The sequence below is a fragment of the Python bivittatus genome, unplaced genomic scaffold (assembly GCF_059951505.1).
Source record: "Python bivittatus isolate LINGU-HERP-01145 unplaced genomic scaffold, Pbiv_v1 ctg000480_np1212, whole genome shotgun sequence".
Lineage (NCBI taxonomy): Eukaryota > Metazoa > Chordata > Lepidosauria > Squamata > Pythonidae > Python > Python bivittatus.
The window spans coordinates 81,053,948-81,079,303 of record NW_028277075.1 but is presented as its reverse complement, the minus strand read 5'-3'; the positions used below and the strand labels follow the sequence as shown (position 1 = coordinate 81,079,303).

Here is a 25,356-nt window from a genome sequence, read left to right as displayed (position 1 = left end):
GTGATTTTCTGGATTTTTTCCCCCATTTTGTCTCTCACAGTTGAGGTATACCTATGATGAAAATTACAGGCCTCTCTCATCTTTTTAAGTGGGAGAACTTGCACAATTGATGGCTGACTAAATACTTTTTTGCCCCACTGTATGTTTTATATGTTTTGAAACTGGTTGTGCTGTTTTCTCAATGTATTGTTAGTAACATTACTGTTACTTGTTATGATTTTTTTCTGTTAGTTGTTTTAACCCTTAAATGTGCACATTTTGCAAGTTGTCTAGGGTTACTATTGTGATTGAGGCAATACATTGATGAAATAAATTTCTGTCAATGATGTTCAACATATTCCATAAGATATTAAAAAACAAAAACACTGTTTCTTTAATTTCTAAAAAGATATATCTTAATAACTAGGTGGCAATAGAACTCTGAATGTGTTTCACCCAAATAGAAAGACATCGTCTTAATCTACTGACTTTTGACCTAATTAGTTACATAATTTATTCATTCAATTTCACTTAATTTCTTGGCTTTAGTACTGATGTCTGATCTACAATGACACTAAAGCATCAAGCAGGTAACTGTTTACAGTTAGAGAGTGGAATAAAAATCCATCTATTTCTAGATTATCTTACCTAGGTTTCAAAATTTTGCCCCAGCCAGAAAAAGCCCAAAGAATAGGTAAGCATTTCATAGTAACTTACTATTTTTCAAAAAAGAATTGATGTTTTCTTTACAAATGAGACTTGGACATTTTCTCTTTTCCAGTTATCAGTATTGCTCAAAAAGAAATAAAGGACAAAACTACAGGCAGAATTCTCTTCAGAGCATCATCATTCTAAACTGAGCTGTAAATCAGCCAGAGGCAGTGAACAGGGCATTTAGCTAAGGAAGGTCAGTCCTAGTTAGTACTGGTTTGGGAAAACCAATGGAAATGCAGGGATGTAGGCTAGACAGGGAAGTTGAGAAAACTATCCCCAAATCATACACATCATTGCCAAGAGAACTTCATGGATGCATTCATGAAGACCCTAGGAGTCAGGTTTAACTCATGCAAGTCTTTTTCTTTTACAAAGTACTCCTGAGACTTCTGGGGGAAAAAAAAGAGAGAAAGCCAAAACGATGCCAAAGCATCTTTCTTTGGCTGCTCTTTAATCTGCAACACACCGGAAGAAAAATATTCTCACACAACTCAAATCAACTTTGGAGAGTTCCCCAACCTTCTGTAGAAGATTTGGGAAGCATGCAAGGGGCTACAGGGGAAGGGAGAGTCCATTCCCTCAGCAGTTTCTGTTCCCAGTACTACTTCTAAAAATACCTGATCAAGGTCCTGTGACCAACACCTAAGAAGAACCTTTTAACATCTATTAGCAATTGGGGCACTCTTGACTAAATGACACTAACACAATGCATCCCATTCAACTCAGAGATAAAGGAGAACGCATTTCCTTAAATATTTGCCAAGATTCTTGATAAAATAAATTAAAGTGTATCATACCGGTAAATCCACACTGACATCAGTTCCATCCAGCAAAGAGACCCTGCATGTAATTATAGATTTCTCATCTCCAGCTGCAGGGATGTGAGTTGCAGCTCGCTGAGCTTCCCTTAGCCGCTCTTTCTCAGCATGCTTATGCATAGACTTGCGCCCGAGTGTCCGGCGAAAGAAGCTTAACATTGTTCCTAAACAGACCAGAAAGAGAAGCTGTGAATGTTTCAAGAGAAGTAAACAGACTACACTGTTTCTCACTAAAACAGATAAACATTTATATTTCACAAAGTTTCTAACTGTTCCTGCACTATAGAAAAACATTTGCAAAACAGATATTCATACAGTAATGCTACATCCCTGTTATCAGTATTAGGAGCCTTGTGACTATCAGAAGTGCTCTAGAAACCATGTAGAATCAAGATATCCCAAGAATTCAGGAACTAGTTTGCAGATGCTAATATCTTTCTCAATCTGGAGGGATTCCAGGCAGTTTACAGATATTAAAAACATAAAGTAGCAATAATAAATAACACCAAGTTTCTTTAAAACATTAGACTAATATAGGCACCAAAGCTACACAGCTAACACCCAAAGGTAAAGCTAGGTTTTCATCAGACTCTGGAAAGCCTTGAGTGTGGAAGCCGTTCTTGCCTTGGGAGCAAGCTGTTTCAAAGGAGGGAGCTCCCACAGAGAATGCCTGTTGTTAGGCCCATTTCTACCACACCTCCCTATAGGCATTGCCTAGCTGAATGGGATGGGCAAAATCTACCTGGGGCAGGAAGGCTATTACGTGCTCTGCTCCTGTGACATATAGGGCTGTAAAAGTAATGACAGCATCTTGAATTGCACTTGGAAATACACCAGTAATCAGGGAAGCCCTGACAGCAACAGTGCAATGTGGTAGGGCAATGACTGACCAGTAAGCACATAGGCTGAGGCATCCTGGACCAGCTGAAGTTTCTGGGTAGTTTTCAGGGGCAGTCTCATTTGGACAAATTCTAGTAATCTAACCAAGAGATTATAAGGGCATGCATGATCATCTTCAGAGCATCCTGTTCCAGGTAAGGTTGTACTTAAAACACTAGCCAGAGCTTCTACCTGCTTTTCAAGCAGGAGTTGCAAGTCCCAGAGGACTACCCACTTTGGAAACTACTCTCTCTGGGAAAGCACCACCTCCTTGAGAATTAAAGTTGGTGCAGGATTGCAATCAGTAGGCTTTTAAATTAACAGCCACTCTTTGGACTGAGTCTCAGCCTGTTTTTTCATGGTCAGAATTTCAACTGCATCTCCAAATAAGCCTTGGGTGGAAATGTACAACTGAGTATCACCCCAAACAGATGACTTCTCCCAATAGTTTTATGTAGATATTAAACAGGATAGGGGAAAGCACCAAGCCTTAAGACATCCCATAACAGACCACCCATGGACCCATCTCTCCCCCAACCCCAACGGGGTCAATAAAACAGTGCTTAAAAATCTCAACCCTCACAGACAGTCCAGAAGGATACAGCATTGTGTGGACAGCTTTGAAAGCCACTGAAATATATAGGAGGACAGGGTTGGTTGTGCTCCCTCCATTCAAGCCACAGGATCATCCATGAGAGGGACTAATGTGGTCTCTCCTGCATCTATGCTTGAAGCCAGACTCCCATGGGTTCAGATAATCCACCCCCCCCCCAAGATTTCTGTAAGTGTGACCCCACCACGTTTTCAACAACTTTCCCGCAAAAAGGAAGGTTGCCAATTTGGCAGTATTGTCTCAATTCCATTGCGTCCAGGCCAAGTTTCTTGAGGAATGAGCAAGCCAGGGTATCTTTCAAGACAACACTGCCTTATTTCAAAGAAGTGTTGGCTCCTACCTGGATCCAACTCTCTGTTCCCTTTAATCAGCTGGATGGGGCGGGGTTCAGTCCACAAATGATGGAATTAAGATTACAAAGAACTCTGCTTCTTTGGAATCTGCAGGTTCAAAAACTTTCCAGGTAACATCACAAGATGTCACTTCTTTCATCTCAACAGATGCTGTGCATCCACCTAAATAGTTTATGATTACAGTATTTATACTGGTGTTAAAACTAGGAAGATTAAAGCCAGCCTTGTAATCTCCATACCTTGGGCAGGCAAATATGACAGTAGAGTGTATGCCCAGATAAGGAATAGCTGCACTATAGAGAATTAAAACAATATGATTTTACCTGTCAGCTGATGCAAATGTTGAATTGTATTCAACAATTGTTTAAAAGCACTTTGGGATACATACATTATTAGATCCAATGACTAAGTGGCAAAAGAGCTTCTCTATTCACTTTCCTATTTTAAGAAACTGGAGGATGATCATACATTATAAGTTCTGGTATTATGCAAAAATAAGATCTTGCCTACAGGTAGATTTCACAAACTTTTTGAGACAGAACAGGGGAAGCCAGCCTACCCACATACAATACACATTAAGAACATTCTTGGAGTTTCTATCTTGCATGACTCATAGTTGAATCCAAATAATGGCAGAAGTTTTATCTTCCACCATTACTAGAAAGGATAAACTGGCATATATACCTTCCACTTCTTGTTTGCCTGGCCTTGCCTTCACAGGCTGTCATTGTGGAAGCCTGGAATTCTTCAAAGGTCAAGTTAGCACAACTGGGAGATTTAAATTTTAAACTCCAGCTGTACTGCTTATGGCTAAAACCTTAAAAATGTCAGTATAATCCAATCATATCTGCTTCCATTAACAACTGGTTAATTCAAATCTGGTCTGTTTTTGAAACAACTCCAGACCCTAAGTTTAAAAAATTATGAGTATGCAATTAAGTGTGTTACACTTTCTAAATATATAAAACTGCTGTAACAGACTATTAATTTAGCTACATAATACTGGTTGCTTTAACTAAGATTCTGTGAGAAATAGAACAAAGTCTTTTCCAATTCTTTTATTACAGGCTTTTTTTTTTTTTTGGACTTGAGATGTGGGGATTGAACCTGAAACATGTATACAAACCAGCTATTACTGGCAGTTTCACACAAGATAGTACATACAAGTATCAGATCTGTTTTCTACAAGGCTATTGTTTAAGGCTCACAGAAAGAATCTCTTAGGTTACGGCAAAGCTGCATATTTTATCTTGGCTTGGAACCTGGAAGGAGGTGCTGCGAATTTTGTCTCCTTGTTTAATTAAATAATTTCAGTTAGTGTGCCTTCCCCAAACAATCATTTACAGTTCCATGAAAGGACTAACTTCATAGTCTGAGAATCAAGAAGGAGCAAGTGGAAATCTCCTTGGCTATGGTAAAGGAAAAATATGCATTGGAAAAAGAGTGGGTAGTTTCTCGGTGAGAGAACAGATTGCATATACTCTTACACATACAATAAGAAAGAAGGTGGAGGGGGAAGCGTAGCAGGTGTACATGCATATGGCAGAGTTACTTGTTTGGTAAAGGTTGCAAAAATGCTCACTACTGTAAGCACACAGACAGTAGACAATAACAAGAAACAGCCCATTTATAGCCCATTCTGTTATAAATTGCCTCAAGAGTATGGAATCTATAGGGATTTTTCTAACCACATAACATTTTGCTCTGATATGATACCTCTATCACAGCAATTGCTATGGGTAGTTCATCCTCTGCTAGCATGCAACAAGAAGATATGTTTATATACGTATAATCCCTTCCCTTCATACAGTCAGTTTCACACAATAAGTACAGGCTTGCTTATTTCATTACATGTAAGAAGTTTCACAGAGCACTCATGATGGGGCCACATACATATTTAGGAAAAAAAATAGGAGAACCATAAATACAGAATGCACTCGCACCATTCCACCAGATACAAGTGGGAATTGGATTAGAACCCAGTTTTAGAACACGTTAAGAAAACAGTATCTGGGCTAAATACTTAGAATATCCCCATGATAATTTACTAAGCAGATCAAGTGCATGCATACATATTGGGGATTGAGGGGCTTCCAGCAAAATCTGGGAAAATGAAGATTTAGCTAACCTTGTCCACAGTTAAAAGAAAGGGGATATAAAGCAACACATAGGTGCTATGGAAATGGGGAAACAGGTTAAAGTACTTCCCTTTTTCCATACTGGCCAGAGTTCAGAAGAAATGGGAAACTTACAACGACTGACCAGAGAACCTTGCGAACAGAACCAAACTGAGCCTGACACCGGGGCAGTTGGAGAGGACTACTCTAATGGATAAAAACATCGAGGTGCTAGAGGCAGAAAACAACGGTTATAACCCCTATTTTAAAATCACTTTTTATTCCTGCTCGATGCACTTTGGACTCATTTCACTCACACCTAAGCGCGCTTTTGTCACAATACCCGCGACACCCTTTGGAGCCGGTCGACAGGAACAACTGGATAGATCCAGGGAGTGGGGTGGGGAGGAAGGGTTTACACGGCCATCTGAACAAGGCATGACGCGCGTGTGCGTATGGGGGGGAAAGGGAGGTGGCCACCCCAGAGGCAGAGTGGTATCCATGAAGGCGAAGGGGCACCAGACACCCCACCCCACCCCACCCCCCACGGCGCGAGGCGTCGCTTGGGATCCACAGGCACCTAACCTTGCAGGCCACAGATAAGAGGAAGGGAAGATTTCTGGAGAGTTTCGAAAGCGTCTCTGAGGGCGACAAAGGGAAGGGACGGAGGAAGCAAAGGAAAGAAGCAACAGCCTGGATGCGGCTCTTCGCGAAACTTTACCTTGCTTTTCCAAAAAAGCACCCCACGTCCTCCCCACCCCCACCCCACTTACCAGCCCAGCCGCCTTCGCTTCCAGCGGCGCTCTTCCGCGACCCGGCCGCCGGCGCTGAGAGCAGCTCTGGCGGGATCGGATCCCAGTGGCGACGAGGAAAGGGACGAGGGGCGGAGGCAAATGGCCGCCGAGTGAGACTAGGGAGCCGCCTCTCTCCTCCGCCTCCTCTTCTCTCGCCCGCCCGGGCCTCCCCCGCAAGCGCTGGCCGCGCGGGTTCGCTGCAAGACAGGCCACCAAGCAGACGCGCGGGGGCTTGGCGAGCTCTCGGGAAAGGAAGGTGGCCACTGGGTTTTCTTGCGTTCCCACGTCGCAAGTTCCAAACGCGTTTCGTCTAAAGCGGTTTCCCGAGCGCTAGCCCTGCTGGTCTGTTGCCAGAAAACCAACAGAGTTGCGACCCCTGAAGCCTGTACGAACCGTTTAGTTTACTGACTGGACCGTTTTATTCTTTTAAGGTTTTTCAAACCAATCCTGTTTTTGAACTTTATTGGACACCGCGTTGAGTTTATGCAGTAGGAAGCGATATACTAGGGCTTTTATATCCGGGCTGCCAAACTCCGGACCACCAGGAGAGGGGAGCCAAGTGTCAAAGAATTTTCTGTACTTGAACTGCCAACTCGCGGTTGTTCGGATTTTGGCAGCACAGATATGGTGGCCCTAAGGGTATAATTTCTAAAAAATAATAAAATCAAAATACGGCACACTTTGAATCGCTCACGCCATTAACTCACTTCAGAGGAAACAGCGCCACCTTGTTTACATTATAATTGCGATGATTAGCAATATTATTATTATTATTATTGCTATTATTGCTATTATTTAGTAGTAGTAGTAGTAGTAATAGTAATTTAATTTCTATACAGGTTTTCCCCACGGGGAGCCCAGAAAACTTTACAACAGAATAAAATAAACCGATCCTTTCAGAAACAATACAAAAATTAAAACAAGGTTACTTTGGAAAATAATGACACTGGCAACCTAAAAAACAGCCTAATCCTGGAGTAGTTATTAGCCTAGAAAAGCAAAATTAAACAGGCACGTCTTCAGCTGTTCACCAGAAAGACAACAGCATATCAATAACTAGCAGTGTTGATCCATGAGAATTAGAAGGGGGGGGATTCTAAAAACCAGGGATGTGCAAAACTCTGATCCAGGCATCAATTCTTCTAATTTTTTCTAGAACATGCTTTTCCTCCAGAATGTACTGATTCTACCTTTCCAAGGATGGTTCATAATGTTCCAGAAGTAAATATTTCAGAACAAAAAGTCGTTCAACAAAAGTATCCCAGGTGGATGGAGATCCAAATCCTATTTCAGAGATATGGGAGGAGTAACATATGCTGTTGCTGTACATGTGTTAGAAGCCATTTGTATATTCTGGGTTAACTCATCCTAATGTCCTCTGTTTTAGGACTAGAGTTTAAATCTGGAGAGCTACAGATTCTGATTTTTTCCCCAGATTCTAAACTTTAGATAGCCATAAAAAATCTACTAGGCAAATGTGTAAATTTAGACCAAAAGTTTTCTACATTTTTACATAGTTTTCCTTCTGACCTGGACAATATATATGTTATATGGAGACATGTCTCCAATGCTGTATTTTTGAAAAGGTTTTGGGAATATTTTAAATTTTAATTCAGAAGGAGAGCCAGTGGGGTGTAATGGATAAGTATGTGGACTAGGAGTGGGAGACCCAGATTGTAGTCCCTCTTTAGTCATGGAAGCTAGTTGGGTGACTTTCAGCCAGTCACTTTCTTTCAGCCCTAGACTGGGTAGTCTGAAAATATCTATCTACTAACCCCACACTGGGCCAGCATGGTATATTGTAGTCCACAACCTTCAGTGAAGAGGCCATCCTGCAGTGGTTTGATTCAGGCTGTTAATAATATGGAAGATAAAGATATTTGTATGATTAGACAAACATGAAGCTAAAACTTATGAAAGACATCATTTAAGATTTACAAGAAACTCCTCTGCATATGGTAGTTTCCATTCCATTTAAATACAAAAGAAAAGCACCAGTAAGACACGTGTGTAAAATATGGTCAAAATTGCAAATATTCATTTCATTTCAAAATTGCAAATGTTCATTTATTGACTGTATTTTTATACTGCTGCATTTCCAAAGGACTCAATTAAATGAAGGGATATATGGAATCCTCTTCCAGATACATCCACCAAATTATAGGGGACACTATCAAATATGGCTTGGGAGGTAGGAAAAGGTCCTTGGCTGACACAATTTCCATCTCATAATTAGGTAGCCTTTCCAATAGTCCGTGCTTCTTATATCTGAAGCAGGTTGGTTTCTTGAAACAGAATAGGGTTTTTATTGGCATATTCCTTTACCTTACCATCTCCTTGGGTGAAAATCTTGGGAGGTGGTGGTGAAGATTCTTAAATATTATGATCTGGGATTTTGGCATTTATGCTGAAGCTAACGTTTTTGGGCAACTTGGGATTCATGTCAACTATGGGCCTTTTCAACTTACATCAGACCAAACGTATCCAGGTGGGAAACCAGAGTATAATTCATCAATGAGAGTTAGTAGATTGGACTACTATGATGTGTCCCAACTTGATGTGTCATGTTGAATACAAATTCTGATGGAGAATACAGCCAGTTGTAGTTGTGTTTTGAACTATGAAGCCATAAATCGTGTACAATCTGCAGAGTTATATAGAAAGGGATAGGCAGTGTTCTGGACAAGATATAACACGCAAATGGGCAGGCCAGAATTTTCTTCATACTGGATATGTATCTGCTTTAGTAGGATTTACGTGTATTAAGCCTCATATGTTGACTTGCACACCATTTGCTGTATAGTCCTCAATCAAAAATTAATGGGCAATCATACACATTGGTGATTTGCAGTAAAAATCTGAAGAGTTTTAGAATTGCCAAAAGGTGCAGAAAATTTGTATGACCTGTCTACACTGGTCTACGCTTATGAACTTGTCCATGTATTAGAGGCTTTACTTGCTGGTTTGCCATTAAGCCATGTATAGTGCTGCATAGGACTGTTTTGCCACAGAAGTTCCTCCTGATTTAGCTGGCTTTTATTGTTATTGATCTTTTTTGGCTTTGCCTTGGTTAACTGGTAAATTCTTTACATTTTCAACACTTACATTTTCATATAATTTTTGTGAACTTATTCTGTTGATATGGAATTGGATGTTTTATACTCCAAGCTGTTTTTGGAAGACTGCACTCAAAAAAGCATATAAGAAGTATGGTAAATAAAACATGTTATATTAGAAATACCCAATTGGCTGCAGCACATACTGAATTTGTTGAGATCCAGTGTTTATTATACATTCAAGAGTTTCCTATATTATATATTCCCATACTCAGATCTCTGAGCAGTTTAAAAAAACAGTAGGGTAGTTGACATATTAACATGGCATTGTCTTCTTTTCGCTCTGGGATTTTAGACATTGTTCTTCTCTATCACCTGTACATTGACCCTATCATCAGAAAAGCTGGGGACTGAAACTGGGCTATCTTACAGCAAAGCAAACAATGCATGTCTGTTTTCAACAAAGCCTATTTTCAGGTGCATGGTTAGAGGACTTCAGGAAACTTATCTCTGCTTCTTCGCAGATTCAGATAAGTATCTGCTTATGCAACTAGTATGTAAAAATATGCATGTGTACACACACATACACTAAGATCACTATTGGAAAATGGGCATTAAAAGTGGGTGTGACGCAAAGATTTATATTACAGAAGCTGTTGCAATAAGACAACAGCTCTGCCCAAAAAATAAGGCGGTAAGTATTGTAGATAAAGTCATATATATGTTGGCAATGATGGAACTTTCCTTCTTCCCAAGTAGGACTGAGGTCCTTTTCCTCTCAGAACATGAGAATCTTGGGGGCTGTTCAGAGTTTGAGACTATTATTACAGTAATATAAAACAGTAGAAGTTAGAAGGGTAGTATGTGTGTTTGTCTTATGGTTGGGCTAAATTTACCATTCGTTTCTAAGTATGTATTACTTGCACTGTTTTTATTTTCTGTTAGCTGGTTTGAGCATAATCTATTGGTCTAAAGATGGGATATAAGCAAATAAATACATGTGAAAAGACATATTAAACACTTATTGTATGATTGTCTAACATTTTCTTCTCAAAGTCTACTCGGCTTTTGAGTAAGATGCTGGGAGATGTAATCTAAAAAGCAATGGCTGGGCCCAGAAAAAAAAATACCCCATTTGTATTTTTTAATGAAAGTAGCATTAAATACACAAGTTCAGTGCTTGATGGTGGCAAGTATGTGCAAACTTACAAAGAGCATGAATTCCCATTTGGAAAGCAGGTGAAATATGTACCTAGAATTTCCAAAGATTAAAAATTATACAAATGATATGGACTAATGTAGCAAACTTAAGAGACAGCTTCTCATAATAATATTAAAAAAAACCCTTAAACTTTTACTAAAGCACATCTTTATTTTGCAATTAAACAATTAAGATTCACAAGTAAACTATATATTTTCAAGTTTGTACCTAGACAACTATTTGTCAATCAAAATTAAATATATCCACAAAATATGTATAACAGCATATGTTTCACATAATAGAAGGAAGTTGCTCTTAAGACTAAAAACAAGATTTGTTAAATGTTAAATATTTACTTATTTTCTTCTGGGAGCTGCTGGTATTGTATGTATATCATTAGTGTACCTTATTAATGATGAGGATCTCCTTATACTCCAATGCAGGCAAAACATATAAGGCCCTTTTTAAAGCATACAGTAGCTGCAGTGATGAATGATGAATTCTTTCCACATTGTCCAGTGTTAAACAAATCCAAGTGCATGTTAAACAGAGCACATTTCCTGCTACTTAATGTAGAGGCTCTTAGCTGAATAATCTTGGTTTCTAAAAAATGAAAACACGCAAGTTCAAAGACAAATCAATCTGTACGAGAACAAACTTGCACAATGAAGAAAAGAGGGACAGTTATCTTGGCTTTAGATATAAATGAGATGGTCACAGCCCATTCACTGAGCAGCGTAGCATCCAGATGAACTGGACAACGCAAAATCACAAAAAACATGCAAATTCATTCCAGCAAAAAATAAATATGGCCACCCACAGAACAGTGAATATGATCCAGACACTAGATTTTATAACCTTTATATTTACATACAGAATAGCACCTGTGCCAGAAAAAAGAAAGAAATCCTACATATAAACACAAACATGTTTTAGAATTTGCTAGGAGAATCGCATCATTAGCTTAGTATCCATATTAATGTTACACTTGAAACCAGCCTCTAATGTGTGGAGATAATCATACTGGTTAGTTTATTATACAATAGAAGAATACAATACAACTTAGCACTAATTGTTTTAGAACCTCCAATTCTATCATAGTCTTTACCTACGCAAATTGCAACTTTCCCCTCTTAAAACTATTTTTGTGCATTACCTACTCTTTATTTATAATTTAAAGTTATACAAACAACTCTTGCTGATTTCCAGATTTTAAAACAAGCGTTAAAATGCTAGACGGGAATCAAAGCATTTCATGGGCATGTAAGCCCTTCCCACATTTGTATTAAGGTTTCGATCATTTTTGCTTTCATAATTAGGCTGCATTTGAGGTTTCCCTCCAAGGTTTCCCAAGTTTGAGAATGTCTTATAGAACTGTCTAAATAACAACTAGACACTGAATTGCACAGCTACTGGATCCAAGGCCATTATAAACTTTTCATATATGGCAAAATATCAGACACTGAGAAAATTAAATATAAAAGAACTGATAACTATTTTGTGGGGATTATTTAATATCACCGCTGATTATTACAAGTCTGAAACTAAATTTGAAAAAAAGGTGTAGTGCATTAAGAACTGCATTGGTATAATATGAGATATACTGTACTAGCAGTATAATGGATACACAAGCATTAATATTAAGCGTTCATCTGAAAGGTGGCAAGATTAACAATTTAGAGTTAATTAATGCATCTTAACATGGATGGAAGCAAACTGGAAAGGTAAGCTTTAAAGCATTCACATTAGGAACAATCCCAATAAACTCTCAATAAGTTAAGCATCTCTCTAATCATATAATAGATTTGTTTTATCTAAAAAGTCTTTCAGTAGTAAAGCATTACATAAAGTGCTACCATTTTGAATTTCAAGAAATTTAGATAAAAATGAAATATATTTAAAATGGTGTTAAATAAGTAATTCTACCAGCAAATAATGTCAGTCAAACTCTCTTACTTTCCAAAGTATCCACTTTTGTTTCCCAGGGAATCATTTCCAAAATATTAATATAGTGGTCTTCAAAGTTCTCTGTAGGAGTTTATCATGCACCAGTAACATTTTACTTAAGGCAATTTTACCATATAGCCACTGAAAGTATTTCCTTAAATATTCTAATGACCCAGATTCTAGCTGATGTGGAGGAATATTTAAACCTAGGGAATTAAACCTTGAAAGCTCCAGATAAAAAAAATCATCTTGGGTTGGATAATTGCCTATTTTTTACTATGTCACTCAGAAGATTGAGATGCAAGTATTTTAGCTTTGGTTTGTATTTCTAGCTTAGCCATTATAACTAAATTAAATTAAAACATATGTTTTAATGTTTTCCCTTCTAACAATTCCAGTATCTGTTTTAAATGTCTCTCCATTTTTTTTAAAAGCTATTTAAATGTTACAGTGAACTAGATTATTTAGATCTGTACCCAGTATTCCTTATTTTGCAGCATGTGGCAATGGCAAACTGGTTAATCTTCCATTTTTATGAAAACATGGCAGCTGCATATAAAAATTAACCAGCCCACACACACTATCACTAAAAGATTTGTAGCAAATGCAGAATGTATTAGAAAGATGAGATTATCATCTCCCCAGAATATAAATCACAGGCCTCTTAGCTAATAGATTGTGTTCAAGGATCTGCACTTTTACACCTCTTCCTGAATTTAAAATTTACCCCTGAAGATTTGGGACCAATGGCATGTGATGTGGCACAGATCTGTAATAAGACTAAACAGAAATTGCCTTTCCCATCTGGGAATCCTCTGGATTTCAGCTTCCAGAATTCCATTCATTTGGAAGATGTCCAGATTGGGGAAGGCTATTGTAAGGGATTTCCTTCTGTAATCCAGAAACCTCTCACAAGTGCAACAGCACCTTTAGATCCAAGCCACTGTATTTGTAGTTAAGGCATCTCTCTCAAAAGGCCTCTCTCTCAACTCATTTGCTTGGAAGCAAGTCAAACTGGCAAAATGAAATTATGTTCAGGTAGGTATGTGCACTAAATCACTACCATGGCTAGTTTACTGCATCTGAGAATCTGCTTCTATGCCTATTCAGCTACAAGTGAATGGAGACTGGTTGCCTACAGAGAAGGAAATGAATTCACTATAACTTCTCTTCAGTGAAGAGCCTTATTTTAATGCTCATAGGGATAGTGGAAGAAAAAAAAATTCTTCTTCTGATCTTCCACTCTTTTATAATACAACATCTAGACATTTATTAATAACTAGTGGAAGGCAAGTTCTTCCCTGCCACCTTGTACACTTTCTACTTATGTAGGTATTTAATCTATATGGTCCAATAAATTGTTCATGTGTATGGATGGAACACACATGAAAACAATATCCTGGTCAATATGCTTTACATCATGTGGAGATGATGTATGCATGTAACTTTGCTGTATAGCATGTACAGATCTAAATAATTTGTGTTTGTTATTAACTATAAATTAAGACTACTAGTACCAGATGTCTCCATTCCTTGCAGAGAGTTTAGTCACAGTGAAGAGGAACACTTGAACAAAACATATATGGCTTAACAGTGTCTGGGGTAGACATGCTACAAGATTCTCAGGTACCTGGGGAATCATCCATTGCCAGCTGAAGGCCTGCATAGTTGTAATCTAGTCTATCAAGCAGACCTCCTTCCAAAAATCTAATGGAATTCTGCCTCCACCAGATACAAAAACTGCTGAGATCCCACTTTTTCTCTACTTCTTATCCTCCCTAAACAGCTGCAACTGAAGCAATTCATTGTACCTTCCACAGATGTTACATCCTAATCTGTCCTTTGCTTGCAGCAAAGTGCTGGCCATACTAGTTCTATCAAAAAACCTCTCTCCAGCTCTCTTCACTTGCATTTTGTGCCTTCTGATTAGAGGAGAGCAGCATTTCTAAAGAATTAATTGCAGGATACTACTACTACACTGGAGGATATAAGAACTGATATGTATTTTACAAGTAGAAAACATTTGTGAAATCTTTATATAAAGCTGTTGATGGAAGTTGCAGCATGATTTTTGGGGAAGGGGAATTAAAGTGGTAAAATATTTTGGACTGCAGAGTACATACATGGTGGACTTTATTGCTTCCATAGTGGGATCTAATGCTGTAATTTAACATAACCCAATCCAATTTATATCCTGAACTTGCTTGTCCAAATATTTCCATCAACTACACCAAGAATAATTTTGTTCATATGTTAATAATAATAATAATAATAATAATAATAATAATAGTAATAATAATAATGTAGGAACATTGTTATTATTACTAGAGATGCATATTCCACTCATTTGGAGGGATTACTCTAAGTGGTGCAATTAGCCAGTTTAATTAGCTGTATTCCTCAGAGAAATGACTGATACTACGGATACTTTATAAACTTAGTATAACCCCATCACCCCAAAGCCACACAACTTAAAAGGCAAAACAAAACAAAACAAAAACAATTTTAACAAGTCTTAGAGTCCTAGATTTCTGCATGAGACAAATCTTCAAAAGTACCTTAAATAATTATAGTTTTCAAGATTTAAAAAAAAAAACATTGGCACAAAACTATTACCCTATTGCTCTTATTTACAATGAAAGCAACTTGAATTAGAAAACAGGAAATGTTACAGTTTTTCTCCCCATTTTTTTAGCAAATAGTAAGAAAATATTTCTCCATAAAATCCGACATCCATTACACTCATTTTATATGACATTATGCCTGAAACACATTTTCATGTTTTGTACAGAATGAAACACATACAAAAAATATTTTTCCTTTTAGCTTGATGCAGATCCTCATAACCCAATGCAAAGCAATTAGCAGTTATTAACTTTTAGATCATATAAAAATATTAGTAAAAGATTATTAATATCATAGTGGGCAGATGCATTTTGAAAATTCATTTCTATGACATGAGGATGCTTTTATTATTCAATTTGTCCAATTTATGCATTTCAATTCCTTTAGTTTGTGACCCTACCAAGCAAATATAATTTCAAAATGTATTCATTGCCATAGACTAGCAAGTCCTGTATCAGCTTGGAGGGAAGACATTAAGGTGGTTAATGTTTCTGTCTCTGTGTTGGATAAACATATTAAATACCAAAACTATGCCACAATACTATACCTTGTTGTAGCAATGTTTCTTATGGATTTATATTACTTTGGCAACCTCACATATGAATGGGTTTAAGTACAATATTAACAATACACAATGTTGCTGAACCATCCTAGATTTTCCCTTCAACAATCTTATAAAGAGACAATTATTTTTAACATATATGTTGGCAATAGTAAGACCATTAAGTGATTTAGTTAATGGTGTAATAGGTATAATAATTTAATATTTACTTTAACTTGCTCCAAGTGCAAACCAGCCCTGCAAATAACTAGCACAATGGTATAATAATTAAAATAATATCCAAGTCAACACCCACTTTCCAGGTACTAAGCCTCCTTTTTAAGCAAGCACAAGTAGACATACATTTATTATGTTTTCCTCATGCATTTACTGAAAGCAAGCAGTAGTATGAACCACCACTGCAGGCATTCCATTAAAAGGTTTACGTTGCTTACACCAACTTCTAAGAAAGGTTTAGATGATTGCACAGACTTTGAAGCGTGTTCCCACATTGCACTTTATCATATGAAGCTGTCCTCTCCAACTTCTTATGTTCTGCTGAATAGTAACAGACCACCAAAAGCCTGTGGATGTTTCAGCTGTTTCATCTAGAGTAACAATGATTCAATCACTCCCTTCACTTTCACTGCTGTCAGAAATAGAAGTGCATTTTGCATTTGCTTCAGTTTGTGAAAGCACAAAGAACTACATTTCTACAGATTGGAAAAAGCTCATTTCAGGATGTGGGGATTTTTGAAACTCATTATATCCAATCTCACTTGAACCACAAAGTGGATAAAAGGAATAGCTGACCAATTCCCTAACAGTAGTATTGATGTGTGTGTGTGTGTAGAGCCAATAAAGCAATTATGTTAAAGAAATATGCTAGATTTGGTTTATGAAGAAACAATACTGCTCATCTTACAAGCCTTTTAAAAACAAATCTAAAAGCTTTTGTTTACTCCTTCATTTCACATCATGGCATAGGGTTAGTATAACAGCATTTAAAATGAATGGGAATTAACTCAATGCATCATGGATGAATCTAGGCAACATGTTACATACAGAAGTTTCTTCTGTCCATGGAAGACTCTTAATCCAAGGTGAGGGATCCCTCTGTGGAAGCAGTTATGAGAAAGAGATACCTCTATTTCCAGCCCTCTACAAGTTCTAGGAAAGTACAACTGACAGCAGGAAAAGGGGATTTGGAGAAAGTGCCTCCTCATCTACTGACATATCTGTAAGTTATTCCCACCACAATACAAGTGTGTATGTGTGCATAACTCTGTATATACACATATATGCTCATTCACTCTTTCTATACACACACACACATACACACACAAATGCATTTTACAAACTCCATATTCTCATTCCACATTCTGCATATCTTGCTTTTTAAAAAACTGATAACAAATCAAAATAATTAACTATAGGCAGATTAAAGGTTCATAAAGAATTAAATTGTCAACTTACTAAGAAAGGAATATTCATTGCCTAATGGGCTTTACCTGTCCTAGAAACATTTTTGAAATGAAACAAAAAACAAACCTATATGCAATCTGTTCTGATATCGCTGCTTCCAATTGCATATATGCCAATTCCTGAATGAAGTATCATGGAGAGACCCCAAAGAGCTTATGGGAAAGCTCTAGGGGACAATTATAAAATTTTAATAGCACATTTTTTCCTTTAAAAAACAAAATCCAACATAAATATGACTTGAGAAAGAACAAACATGAACTTGGATAAAAATAATTATGATGGGGAAAGCTCAGTTTGGGTCTGCATATTTAAAGCAGAATATCAATGTTATTAAAATGTTAGATCCTAGTCAAGTTATTACTTTTCACTGCAAGGGTAAAACAGAAGAACAAATTCTAAATCAATATATTGGCTTTCAATTATAAATTGCTAGCAGTTTACCAGTTGAAAGGAATGTGTCAGAATTTCCATTTCAATTCATAGCAGTAAACAAAGATTACATATTTAATAGGCGAGAGTACTTTTGCTTTTGCTAGAGTAAAATGTACCCACAGGTACTTGTAGAGAAAAAAGGAACAGTGTTTCTGTGACCCCTTACTGTACCATATTCTAAGCACCAAGGATCATGCTTCAAAATGAATCTAATTATGATGATAGCTTCCCCTTGAGGGCCAGAACAAGTCCCTTGCCATTAAGACATACACTGTAAGTCTCAAGGCACTTAAGGGGTTAAGACAAAATGCACACATTCATTCCCATTAGATAACATCATGTTTCAGATCACACTGCTGCTGTAATATGCTGAGAAACAGAAACAGAACTAGTAGTCCATATACCAACTAAACAAAATGCTGGTTCAATGGGCCATTATGCAGCTATTATTGGATTAGATCAAACTGCAGCCTTCCATTAGTAATCAGGTTAGATTCTAGAAGGGCACAGGGAGAAATGTGCTGTTTCAGTAGGCAGTGTATCTAATAGAAGGGATATTGCTAACATTTCACCAAAATAAAAGGTGGCAAATAACATGACAAATTTAGCATTGGAAGAAATAGCTTTGCATGTATTGTTGTTGCTTCAGAAACAGATAGGTGTCAAACAAAGATGAAAGTATTCCAAGCTTTTTTTTTTCTTTTTTGTAGCATTTCAAACAAAAGGGTTATATGGCACTACAACCAAGTCTGGAAAATTATCCAGAACTCATGGAGTTCATTCAGTCTGTGGCTTGTTTGAAGCAAAGCATGAATGGAGTCTTTCAACACAGAAAAATCATAGTGTTCTAGAGACTGATTTTCAGTTTCAACTTAAAGTGCAATAGTGCTGAAGTCCTTTTTAGTTCTTCATTATTTTCTGACACCATTTCTTGCAAGCAACATTATAGCACAAGTGCAGCTTGTGTCTTATAGATTCTTCTCTGAAAGGTATCTTTTGCTTTCTATTTATGCAGTGATGTCTTTAAAGGCCTAACAAGTTCTTCTTTGTACACTTTCAAAATAGCCTCACAAACGAATCTGTACTGACTCTGGAAAAGAAAAGTGAAAATATTTGTATGTCAGAACAAAACAATTTTAAAGATTAACAGTAAACTTTCAAAATACCATGATAAACTATTAAAATATTTAAATATCTAAAACTCTTAACACCAAAGAGAAATGCTATATTCAGAATATAAATCCCACACTCTTAACTTTTAAGTAGCAGATCTGAAACCTTCCAACTCTGAATATGTTTTGTATGCTTTATGCTTAACACTTTATTAATTACTCTTATTGAATAGTAGAATGAAGAACTCTAGGTTCTTTTTTTTTTTTAAATACACAAAACTGTTTATTGCTTGCTCTAGGAACTACTTTCCAAATTAAAAAATAGGCTAAACGCAAACAACATTCAGGGTAATATTCAATACTGTAGTTTCTGCTATTTTCTGGAATATAATTTTCAGCTGTGCACAAAAATCAAGAATTTTGATTCTGTCTGCACAAACCATTAGCTCATCATGATTTCATTAGCTAGGTGTTGCTTAATGAACTATACTGGTTTTATTAGTGTTTCTGTAACATTAGTGTAAAAATCTTGTTTTTTTTCCCATCCATCCTGAAGGCCATCCATAGATTTCCTCTACTGAATGTATGAAAGTGTGCTATGGAGTAGAAGAAAAATGTCTGAAGTGCCCAGATAATCTTCCCAGACTTGACAATGTACTGGCCTGACATTCCAAGCTTTAATAAATAGTATTCAATTCCAAGAGCTACTATTTCAGGTTTTAATCTGTATATATTAATTACTGATATAGTATGTCTGAAGTAAAATATGTGATTGTGATAGAGTACTGTTTTTAATGGCATAGAATGAATCTAGAAATCTAATTCAAATACTGTACAGGTTTTAAAACAAGAACAATGAAAAACAGGACAATGCCACCTTGTGGACATTATGTGGAAATGTGAACATTTGCAAAGGAAAATTCAACTCATTCAGATTCTAATTTTACTAGTACCATATAGTTGAAACAACAGTTTACCTTTTTAATATGTATTTTAAATTCACTCTTAAGTTTTAATGCAAAGTTCATCCTCTCACAAATTCTAAATACAGTGAAGCATGGGTACTGGCTTGCTTTGAAACAAGCATATATAGTATGCACCTTGATCCAGAAAAATATCTTAGCAAAAACATTTCCATCCATAGATTTCCTCTACTGAATGTATGAAAGTGTGCTATGGGGTAGAAGAAAAATGCCTGAAGTGCCCAGATAATCTTCCCAGACTTGACAATCAGCATGGCTAGGCAAACAGAAAGGTTTTAATGAAGGCACTGAAGTGCACTTCTTTTCATAACTGTAATACATGACTGATACCTGTTTGAGAGAGGGGACTTATAAGTGTTATAAAGTCACTGATTTTCTCTTTGTTCGTATGTGTCTTTCGCCCCTAAAAATTAATAGCTGACTCACTAGTAAACTCTTTGAATTAAAGCCTGTACTTTTATGAGGACATTATATCCTGAGCCAAACATTATAAAGGAATACACACCATAGAAAAGTTGTGAGTAATACAAGTAGCCAAACAGAACTAGCATATATTTTCAGTTGTGTGCAGGAAACTGTTTTGTCCATTAGCAAACATTTTTGCTTTTAGGAAATTATAGGTAAGCTGCAACGTGATATACACAGTTTTTGAGATTAAATTCCACAGAATAGAAGAATCTAGCATGTGTTCAAACATGAAGTCTTGCTTAGCATACTTATATGCAAAACAAACATAGTTGCATACCTTTGGGGTTGAACCCACAAAAATGAAAGCAACAGTGCATGCCTACAGCTGGGCTTTTCTGCCTTCTTCTACCTCCTTAAAATCTACCCAGCTGTTAGAAGAATGTGGTATGAAGCAAAGAAGCTGCAGTAAGAGGGAGAACTGGCAAAATTCAAAAGAATCATCTTGGGTAAGGAGGGTTTTTTTTACTTGCGTCTGCTGTCTTAAGGCAGTATCCTTTCACCATATGTGACTGCATAATCTGGAAAAGCTTTTGGACTATATAAATACAAGTCTGATTATGCAACTGAGCACTACAAAACCTTTGTTGAATGACATGCTTAAACATGGTTTAAAATTATTTCAGATGGTCTTTTCTTGGAGATTTAACTTCCTATATAAAAATCACTGTCCTGGAATGCAGTATAAAACAACTATCCATAATGTATACCAATAAGACTTTGGTGGTATTACTGCTGGTCACATAGTCAGCCATATGTTTAGACTGGATTTGGCATTTTTATCCACCTATCGAGTCCTTCCCAAGGACCTGGGATAGGCAGATGATGTTGTTTGATGATGTTAAAGGTATTGTCGGAGGATGTAAGCTGTTCCAAGTAAGGCTGCCTTTTGCAACTGACTGATGGTGGTTTTGTCAATGCCGATGATGTTCAAATGGTGCTCCAGGTGTATTAGGATTGCACCCAAGGCACCTATTACTATTGGTACTATCTTTGCTTTCTTTTGCCACAGTCATTGTATTTCTATTTGCAGGTCTTTGTATTTTGTGATTTTCTCCAGTTCTTTCTCTTCTATTCTGCTATCTCCAGGTATTGCAATGTCCACTATCAAGACTTTTTTGTCTTTCTTATCAACAATTGTTAAGTCTGGGGTGTTGTGTGGCAGGTGCTTGTCTGTTTGAATTCTAAAGTCCCATAGCACTTTAGCTTATTCATTTTCTATTACTTTGTCTGTTTTGTGGTCCCACCAGTTCTTGCTTGTAGGCAAATGGTATTTTTTGCAGAAATTCCAATGCACCATTGTTGCTATTTTGTCATGCCGTTGTGTGTAGTCAGTCTGGGCAATCTTCTTGCAGCAGCTAACTAGGTGGTCCACTGTTTCTTCAGCTTTATTATTATTATGGATTACATCCCAATTCATTCAAATTTTTAACTGTCAAGGTGATTTCAACTCTTGTGAGCAAAGTTCATCCAACTGAAGTAAGACCAATGGAAGCAAGTCAATTATGACACATTAGGGTCTTCCTGAATTCAATGGATATACTCAAAGAATGGCTACGTTTTGTTTTAACCTAACCTAATTGTTCTAGAAGTGTTCCACAGACTCTACAATTCAGTGACTATAGAACTTTCTGAAAGATACCATTTGTTTTACAGTTTTTACATTAGCAACTTTTGCAAAAATTGACTCACTAAGAGCTAATCTTATATCTGAACTGGGTACAAGTTTATATGTACTATACAATTACACCACCACATAAAATTTGCATTTAATGTATATACTAGATCCTGAACTGACATATACTGCAATATATCATCCTCTTTAAACAAGAAATTACAGTTCCTAGTTTGTTATTGGTAACAGTTTATTCTGTTTACCAACTTACAGGTGTTTGGATCATCATTGCCCTTTGATCTCTCATTGTTCTTACAATATCCAAGGGATAAACAGGTTGATTACACTCAATAAGACACATTGCTGTTTCCATAGTAATAAGAACTCCAGTTCGTCCAATCCCTGCACTGCAAAAGAGAGAAAAGTTATTTTCATATTTAATATTTTTTAAATCTTTAGGATATTTCTATAACTTACATAAATCAACACTGAAAATTATTTAAGTAGATTACTTTGGGAAATCCATCTTGTCATTTTGAAAGCTAAACACTTTTTTAAAAACTACAGTCATGTTGAGAATTCCATTATTACCGTATTTTTCCATCAATAAGACGCCCCCAAGTACAAGACGACCCCCACTTTTCCAACCCAAAATTAAGAAATCAATATTTTCAAGATAGTGCAGAACACATTTTTATTTAGTAATTAGGTAACATTTACCTGATACACTCGGTGGGAGGAGGTCCAAACCGTCTCTCTGCAGCTCTATTTCCTTCTTTTGCATAACTGATTACATTCAATCACGAGTGAAACTGCCGATAGTTTGTCTCTGCAAACAGACTTCCTCCAATTGGTTTGTTCAGCAGCATCAGCTGACGTCAGTTACATAAGGCTCGTGACTGGAGGAAGTCTGTTTGCAGAGACAGTATGGGCAGTTTCACTCGTGATTGGAGGCTCGTGATTGGAGGAAGCCTGTTTGCAGGCGCGGTTCTCTCCTCAGCTTACTTCCTTGAATAAGACGCCCTTCAATTTTTAGCGTAAGGATTTTAGAAAAAAGTATCGTCTTATAGTCAGAAAAATACAGTATTTATTTTAATAATAATATAATTTTATGGTAGCTAAAGCATTCAAGCATAGTAGTGTTGACAACTATGCTTAACTCACTAGCTGTGAAAGCGGTTATGGCATAATAGTATATCCAGTATGGCATAAATTTGTATCCACTCCAACGTAAGTTGTTCAAAAGTAACGAAGTAATATATTTTTCAGTAGTACCTTAATTAATTGCTTATCTCAATGTCATCCTAACTTTGTGTGTTCCACATCATTAGCAGAGCTTCCTAGATTTTCTCCCCCTGTCCTATATTGCCAAATGAACTGATATCAACATGTACTATGGCTTTAAGGAGTATGAAAACATTTTTTTTGGATACATAGGCATACCTATTTTCATTAAAATTATTTTAATTTCAAAGTATCAGAGTAAAGTGGTAAATAAATTTAACAGAAAGAAAAAGTCAGAACATTGCACAATGAAATAACATTAGTAATTAAAAACTTTGGAAAAGAGGCCCCAGGAGTTTTCCTAATGACAAAATACCTGCAATGAACAACAACAGGTTCTTCTTTCCCAGCTCTTCTTTTCCGGACAAGACATACAAAATCTAAAAAATCACTTGAATCATCAGGAACTCCATGATCAGGCCATGCTATGTACTGGATCTGAGTGAGCTGACGATCCTCATTTTTCTAGCAAGACACAACATTTTCTCTAAAATAAGCAAGCATTCAATATTCTCCTAAAACATACTTAACTTTTGAAATAAATCCTGCATCGGAGTTTTAAGTTCTTACTGTCATGTGACAAATAATTACATGGCAATGAAATGAAATATCATCAGAGAGGATAATACAGAGATTAAAACAATTGTAAGTTATGTAATTGTATAAACAATTACACTGTTGAGCTCATCTTAGATAAAACTTTATAAAGTTCCCTTTAGAGATAAAACTGAAACAGGTAGATCTTGGTATTCACAGGGATCGCATACCAGCATTCAAACATGAATAACAAAACCATGGTTAAAAAGTCATTGAGCCTATGGAAACTGGGGTAATCTAGTTCTGGAGCACTCGTGTTGCTAGAGTTACCAACACTTTGGCTCTCTCCAGTCTCTGATAAGAGATCAGTGGAGCACTTCTTTTCTTTCACCTCAAAGCCACTGAAAATGTTGCATTTTGAAGATGATCAGCTGTTGTAGGTATAGTTATATTTGTAAAACAGCTTATAACAGTATTTTATCTGACCTTATTTTACTGAGCCCAGAAGGTATACTCCTAGGGTTGCAAATTGGCCTCCAGCTGTTGTTTTTAAAAATTTGTATTAATTATATTTATATCCTGCCTTTCATTCAAGAGCTCAAGACAGTATTCATAGTGCTCCCTTCTATTTTTCCTCACAAGAAGAATCCTGTGAAGTAGGTTTGGATGAGTGACTGGCCCAAGTCATTCAATGAACTTCTGTAACTAAAGATGGACTAGAACCTGAGTTCCTCACTCCTAGTCCAACACCTTAATCACTACATCATAATGATCCTCAGAACTCAATTTTTGCAAGTTAAACCAGGATGTTTTTAACTCCAGCAATCAATGACTAAAAATAATTGTTTTCCATGAGATACAGCATTGTCTTGAAGGTGCAGCAACTGTAGTATGACTTGAAAGTCATCAACAGAAGGCTCATTTGTTGGATCAAGGAGGCAGTGCTAGACAACAAGAAAGCTATCTCTAGGTTTGGATGGGCAAACAAGATAGCTGGGACACTGTCAAGGAGCAGGAGGACTTTGAAGGCAAAATGTCTCTGTGATCAAATAGAAAGCCACAGCACCTTTTCACAGATTATTCTGCTGAGCGGCATGTTGCTCTGTCCACAGGCTGAGGGCCTTTTCCACCTGTTCCAGATGGGAATTACAGTCAGGTCCAGAAATATTGGGACATCGACACAATTCTAACATCTTTGGCTCTATACACCACCACAATGGATTTGGAATGAAACAAACACAATGTGCGTTAACTGCAGACTGTCAGCTTTAATTTGAGGGTAGGAACATCCAACTCAGGTGAACGGTGTAGGAATTACAACAGTTTGCATATGTGCCTCCCACTTGGTAAGGGACCAAAAGTAATGGGACAGAATAATAATCATACATCAAACTTTCCCTTTTTAATACTTGGTTGCAAATCTGTTGCAGTCAATCACAGCATGAAGTCTGGAACGCATAGACATCACCAGACGCTGGGTTTCATCCCTGGTGATGCTCTGCCAGGCCTCTACTGCAATTGTCTTCAGTTCCTGCTTGTTCTTGGGGCATTTTCCCTTCAGTTTTGTCTTCAGCAAGTGAAATGCATGCTCAATGGGATTCAGGTCAGGTGATTGACTTGGCCATTGCATAACATTCCACTTCTGTCCCTTCAAACACTCTTTGGTTGCTTTTGCAGTATGCTTTGGGTCATTGTCCATCTGTACTGCGAAGCACCATCCAATGAGTTCTGCAGCATTTGGCTGAATGTGAGCAGATAATATTGCCCGAAACACTGCAGAATTCATCCTGCTGCTTTTGTCAGCAG

The 25,356-nt window shown here is 37.0% G+C and overlaps 2 protein-coding genes across 6 annotated transcripts in view; both read right to left on the bottom strand.

Moving 5' to 3' along the window:
• EPB41L5 (erythrocyte membrane protein band 4.1 like 5) overlaps window positions 1-6,517 on the bottom strand; it is a 63,468-nt gene extending 56,951 nt beyond the window's left edge. The window contains exons 1-2 of one of the 2 annotated variants that reach the window (XM_025166364.2): window positions 6,247-6,517; window positions 1,491-1,675 (exon numbers count right to left, since the gene is read on the bottom strand). In XM_025166364.2, the coding sequence (XP_025022132.1) occupies window positions 1,491-1,670 (180 nt within the window). In that variant the 5' untranslated portion in view covers window positions 1,671-1,675; window positions 6,247-6,517. The remainder of the gene's footprint in view (window positions 1-1,490; window positions 1,676-6,246) is intronic. The other variant, XM_088146416.1, reaches the window with a different exon arrangement.
• Window positions 6,518-10,675: 4,158 nt separating this feature from the next.
• Window positions 10,676-25,356, bottom strand: part of PTPN4 (protein tyrosine phosphatase non-receptor type 4) — a 107,597-nt gene continuing 92,916 nt past the window's right edge. For all 4 annotated transcript variants that reach the window (XM_088146412.1, XM_088146414.1, XM_088146415.1 and 1 more), the window contains 3 exons: window positions 23,330-23,478; window positions 22,001-22,136; window positions 10,676-18,644 (listed from right to left, as the gene is read on the bottom strand). In XM_088146412.1, the coding sequence (XP_088002538.1) occupies window positions 18,558-18,644; window positions 22,001-22,136; window positions 23,330-23,478 (372 nt within the window). In that variant the 3' untranslated portion in view covers window positions 10,676-18,557. The remainder of the gene's footprint in view (window positions 18,645-22,000; window positions 22,137-23,329; window positions 23,479-25,356) is intronic.